Consider the following 6,638-nt stretch of genomic DNA (forward strand, 5'->3'; position numbering starts at 1 on the left):
ATCTAGCATAAGTGGACTTTTGAATGGGGTCATTTTTATTTATTTTCTCTTGTGGACTATATGTAAATATCTTTTATGTGAAATATATTCAGATCAGTACTAAATAAAAAATAACATGCATTATGTATGATCCCTCTTATTTTGGTAAAATAATTAACATTTTGTAGATTCTGTAAGGTGTATGTAAACTTTTGACTTCAACTGTATGATTAAATTTGATTTTTGAGATCAATGATAAAGCTCTCCTGCTACAAAAATAATCTTTTGTATCAGATGATTCAATATTGCTATTTTGAATACTTAATTATAATAACTTGTTGTCTAATATTTTGTCTAGTATTAGTTTCCATGGTGTAAAAACATGCATGCATCTGTTTTTATTCAAGTTATAAATACTAGCTTGACTTCATTAAGAATATTTTTAGGGATGCATCAAGTATACTTTCTTTTACTGTGTAAATTCCAGTATCTACTGATAGATTTAACCCTTAATTGTCGTATCTGCATTGATGAATTAATAAGGTGACATTTTAAGGGTGAAAAACGAAGTAGGAAAGCGTGCTGTTGGGATATGAAAATCGGTGACTTGAGACGTAGACGTCAGCTAGGCGGGGGGTAATAAAAACTCCCATTCATCCCGAGGAGGGGCATAATTGGCTTGACCACATCTTGAAACCTAGAATCTAGAAAATGTGAGGCAATCATGTATTTTTGCGTTCAGCGTTTGGTGAACTCCAGTCCCACTGAAATAATGGGTTAGAAAACTTCACAAACTTGATGGATTACACTGACTTTACAAAGCACAGACTTTACTCTCGTTTCAAAACCAACCTGATTAAGTCCTTTGCATAAGCCATAATTAATGGTGCAATGATTGAGTCCAACGTGAGTCTGAGTTGCGCGTGGTGCGCTGGAGGAGGTGACGGGACTGGCGCGCACTTGGATGAGAATCACTCAGAACACAGTCTGAGTCCAACCGGACACCTGGTGGTCGCGGTGTGCCTTGGATTCATCGGAACTTTGGGGTTTCTCAACAACACGCTCGTTCTCATCCTGTTCTGTCGCTACAAAGTGCTGCGCTCGCCCATGAACTGTCTTCTGGTGAGCATCTCTGTCAGTGATCTGCTAGTGTGCGTCCTGGGCACGCCGTTCAGCTTCGCCGCCAGTACGCAGGGCCGGTGGCTCATCGGACGCGCGGGATGCGTGTGGTACGGCTTCATCAATTCATTCCTGGGTGAGTCCGTATGTTACAACAATGTCGATAAACGATTAGAGTAGGCTTCGAAGGCATCTGTTTAGGTTGGTCTTGTAAATCGCACCTTGCATACGCAGCTACACTGTAAAACGTTTTTAACCGTTAAAATGTTATGGTACGTTTGAGTGTTAGACATTTAATACGACAGATGCAGTTTGTTTTTTAACGTCCCAAATGCGTTTTACAGCGTTGCAGAAATGTACTAGAATGCAGCACGTTCCCTCCGACCTATTAATATTAACGCCATAATCAAAATGTTTTTTTTTTTTTTTTGTCTTTCAAAGTAAAAAGATACCAGTGACATGATAAAGAGAGAGATAAATATCAAACACTGGCACTCAAGTGTCTTTTTTATATTTTACCATACTAGCCTAACTTCACATGAACTTAGCTAACTGAATTCAGAAAATTACTCACGTACGTTTAAATAACCGACATAATCGCTGCAGTCGTATGTCTTAAAAATGTCTTCACATGTGGGTATCCTACACTCACATGTTATAACAACAGCTGACAGCTGTTATATTCATAGTTTAATATAACTTATCGATATAATTTGTCGTGAGGTAAAAGCGTCTCTCTTCACAAGCTTCCTGTCAGACTCGTGCGCGCGCGCCACTGCTCTCTAGTCAGTTAAGGTTTTAGTCGTTTTTTCCCTCGCCAGGTAGATGCCTCTACACCTCTTCAGCAAGTCTGTTATCCAAAAGTTGCATTAATATGAAAATTACAGTTTATGTGAGTTAACTGTTTGCCTATTGTGGTTAATTACTAGTTAGAAAGCTTGTTGTAGTATTTTTAATACTTTTAAAAATCCCACAAACGATTCGATTCGGCCGTTTTATGAGCACAAAATCCAAAAATGCATTGTCGTTCACCTGCACTATAAACAACATTGCTGCCTTATCCACCATATGGGTTATGTTTATGCATAATAGAAAAGCAAGATATAACCCGCCACTGCCTATAGATGGCAATCAGTTTAAATGGATGTTGTCTTGTTGACATTTTAAACTCTTTGTGCTGGATATGTGCATTCGTTGTTGAAACAAGTTTTGTTTCTGGCAGTGTACAACAGTAAAAGGATGATATTCTTTGCAATACACTAGAGTGTAAATGTTATAGGTATAACCATCTGATACCATCGATGTACCATACCACACAGTACATTTTTGGTAGGGGTGTATAAAAAATAAAACTACAGACTTTGAGTATTACAACAAAAGGTAATGCTCAAAAGTACTGTACACAAAAAGCCCAACCCACTAATTAAAATTAAAAACTTGTCAAAGTCACAACCCACAGTAATACATTTCTCAGTTGCTGATGAAAATGAAGTTAGAACTATGTTTTTTAATGATTTGAAAATTCATCAGATACACTACCAGTGAAAAGTTTCTGAACAGTGAGATTTTTAATGTTTTTTTAAAGAAGTCTCTTCTGCTCACCAAGCCTGCATTTATTTGATCCAAATTTTAACAAAAACTGAACAATTTTGAAAAATATTTACTATTTAAAATAGCTGTTTTGTCTTTTTGATGTCTTTTTAAATATATTATATAACATGCAATTTATTTCTGTGATTTCAAAGCTGATTTTTTAGCATCATTACTTCAGTCACATAAGTCATTCTAATATTCTGATTTGCTGCTCAAAAACATTTATGTTGAAAACAGCTGAGTACAATTTTTTCAGGTTTCTTTGATGAATAGAAAGTTTAGAAGAATAGGATTTATCTGAAATAGACATCTTTTGAAACATTATAAATGTATTTATCATCACTTTTGATCAGTTCATAGCATTCTTGCTGAATAAAAGTACTAAATAAAGCTGTTTTAAATATTGATAATAATAACAATAAATGTTTCTTAAACAGCAAATCAGCATGGAATGATTTCTGACTGGAGTAATGCTGAAAATGTAGCTTTGATCACAGGAATAAATTACATTTTAAAAATAGAAAACTGTTATTCTAAATATTTTTTTTCAGATTTTTACTGTTTTGCTGTACTTTGGATCAAATAAATGCAGGCTTGGTGAGCAGAAAAGACTTCTTTAAAAAACATTTAAAATCTTACTGTTCAAAAACGTTTGACTGGTGGTGTAAGTAGAAATGACAAATAATTGGAAACGAATATGATATAGTTTTTTTTAAAGTGTATCATTCAAAAGATCCATACGTCTCCATAATTGGAAGGATGTTAAATAAACACACCAGGGAAGAGGTGTATTCTTCTTCTGATCAGGTTTTAGCACTCGACCAGAAGGCGAGGACAGCTTTTTTCATGGAAATAAGATGTGTGCTGTCCTGTACTTGACCCATAACACAGACTCTGTAATGGGGCAGAGCTGTGTGTAGTGTTTCCAGTCAGTATAATAGCTGTTTTGTTGATAATTAACGGGTGTCACTTTTCTGGTGCCAGCAGCTCTTAAGATTAAAGGGGTTTGTAAATATACAGTATGACAATAGATTTTAACATCAGTGTTTAAGAACTATGTATGACCTGGCTGGTAATTAAAAATAGTGTTGATGCATTGTAGTGGTCAAAACCACAATGACTGGTCAGGGTCCTCTGCTGAACAAAGCTGTATGAATCACCACTGGTTCAATAAATCTGCACTTATGGGAGAACTAAGTGTGCTTTTATGGAGAAAACCTCTGTAATTGGTTCCACTCCTTGAAAGCCTGATGGCTTTCCTGCCTCTTATTGCTTTCAAAAGGCTCATTACTCGCTTTCCTGATTAGCTGTCACCAGGAACCGTCATGCATATGATATAAGTTGATTCTTTACTCGTTCACGATGTCTAATGCCATAATGATGGTAATTGTAAGCAGTAGGCTATACACTTGTTTCACGGATTATTGCTATCTCCCTCGAATAAATGACGCTGATAAAGTGCTAACAAAGCTGATGCTTACAAGACAAAAATAAATTTGAGCCTTTATTCTTTGAGCAAACACATTGTTAGGCTCATGGAGATATAACTTCATCCTGACATGGTGCACATTGTCAGTGCAGATTTTATATACACACTCACATCAGGCAGAGGAAAATTGTGACCGTATTAAGGTTCAAGATGTTCTTTTTCAGGCTTATACAGTAGTTTAAATATTCAAGCTCATGGTCTCTTTGAACATCTTCATTTTTGAGTCAAGGTCTTTCTAAGCAGCTTTTTTATGATTAGTATGGCAGGATTTTGGGAGATGATTTTAATGGAAACAGTGTGAATGTGAGAGACTGGAGACTGTTGTTTGGTGAACTCTGATCTGCAAATTTACATAGCCAAAAAAACCTTTGCTGAATTTAAAGAACATTACACTTAAAAACTGTGTGGTTTGTAGTGTTGTCTAGTCCGTATTTCGCTTTTTACATAAATTAATGATTTATATTTTTTATATTTATGTTATTTGTTTCTTTATAATTGTCTGACAATTGTCTTACAATGGTTCTCTATTTGTCTTCAACAAATTAAAGGCAGTTTTTACACTTCGTAAATCAGGTCCTAAAATGAGTGCACTCTGTACTATCAATACTGCAGAAAGTTTCAGTACTGATAATTATAGTATCAACTTGGTTTCATAGTACCTGCACATTTGCACCCTTACCTGGCACTATTTCGCAATATTTTTGGCATGGTCGTAATAATACACACTCTCTTGTGCCTTACTGAGAGACCTTCCAGTCAGACACATCTCAAATAAGTGATAGCACCTGCTCCTCACAGTTAAAATGACAGTGAAATGATAGCTGCCTTCAGTTTCAGGTGCGATATATTAAGATCCCCATGAGTTTATTGACTCATATGAGCACAATTGACAGTACACTGTACAAAGAAAAAAAAAGAAATCTCATCTGAATCAGGAGAGAAATATTCACAGATTAAGCACTGTTTAAGTGAAAACAGTCCAAAATAGTCTTAACTGATGAACTGACGGATTATGTTGTGGATTATTATGATGTTTTTATTAGCTGTTTGGACTCTCATTCTGACGGCACCCATTCACTGCAGAGGATCTGTTGGTGAGCACCTGTTGTATTCACACCTATTTTCTTTGGTTCGATTGAATCGCGCTCATGTTCGATTCCCCCATCATTTGGGCAGGTGTGAATATAGCAATCGCACTCAGGTGCAGACCAAACAACCATACCGAGACCCAGCTGAGGAGGTGGTCTCAGTCCGGTTCCAAATGGACTCTGGTACAGTTGAATGGATGAACCAAACAATGAATGACCTTCACTGGTTCACTTGCAAAAGGGCAGTGTGAAAGCGAACTGCACTATACAAAAAAATCAATGTTGTATTTGGTCCGTAACAAAAGCAAGTGAACTAATGGAAATTTTTAGCATATTTTCATTTTCATTTTTTTCATTTTTTTATCTCACTATTCCACAATTTTCACTCAAGAATTGCTAGTAAATTTCACAGTTACAAAGAATCAACAAGAAGCTCAATTTAATCATGAAATTTTATTTTGTAGAAAATTTGGTCCTTTCAAATGGCGCATAATACTGAATAAAAATTTGATGTATAGGATTTAATTTAAAACCATTTTTATCCTTCAGAAATTGCTAGTAAATTTCACAAAAAAATTGCAAGGAATCCCAATTAACAGTCTCGATTAAACACACAATTTTATAGTAAAATGTCTAAAAAAAAAAAAAAAAAAAAAAAAATATATATATATATATATATATACAGGGGTTGGACAAAAAAACTGAAACACCTGGTTTTAGACCACAGTTAGTATGGTGTTGGGCCTCCTTTTTTTGGCCAATAGAGCATTTCGTCTTTGGAATTGTCATATACAAGTCCTGCACAGTTGCCAAAGGCATTTTGAGCCATTCTCCTCTTGCAGATCAGGGGTCAGGTCACTACATGATACTGGTGTAGGAAAATGTTATCTGACTCGCTCCTCCAAAACACCCCAAAGTGGCACAATAATATTCAGATCTGGTGACTATGCATGCCATGGGAGATGTCCAACTTCACTTTTCTTGTTCATAAGACCACTCTGTGGGGTTGGACAATGAAACTGAAACACTGGCCAATATAATGTTGGAGGTTTCATGGCTATATTTTTGCAGCCTGGTGGCCAATCTTCACTGACTGCACATTCCACCAGTAAGAACAGGTGTGAACGTTGACTATGTGCACCCAATGGTTCAGACATTGTACTCTGAAGGTGGTACCATGTATCAGGATGATAATGCACCAGTACACACAGCAAGACAGGTGACAGAGTGGTCTGATGAACAAGAAAAGTGAAGTTGGACATCTCCCATGGCCTGCATAGTCTCCAGATCTGAATATTATTGTGCCACTTTGGGGTGTTTTGGAGGAGCGAGTCAGATAACATTTTCCTACACCAGTATCATGTAGTGAC

General features: G+C 36.3%; 1 protein-coding gene across 1 annotated transcript in view; it reads left to right on the forward strand.

The window, feature by feature from the left end:
* The first annotated feature begins 855 nt into the window (after positions 1–855).
* The window catches only part of tmtopsb (teleost multiple tissue opsin b), a 54,957-nt gene continuing 49,174 nt past the window's right edge, over positions 856–6,638 (forward strand). Inside the window, exon 1 of the mRNA XM_073831040.1 lies at positions 856–1,234. Within this exon, the coding sequence (XP_073687141.1) occupies positions 871–1,234 (364 nt within the window). The 5' untranslated portion in view covers positions 856–870. The remainder of the gene's footprint in view (positions 1,235–6,638) is intronic.

This window comes from Garra rufa, chromosome 24, assembly GCF_049309525.1.
Source record: "Garra rufa chromosome 24, GarRuf1.0, whole genome shotgun sequence".
In the NCBI taxonomy this organism is placed as follows: Eukaryota; Metazoa; Chordata; class Actinopteri; order Cypriniformes; family Cyprinidae; genus Garra; species Garra rufa.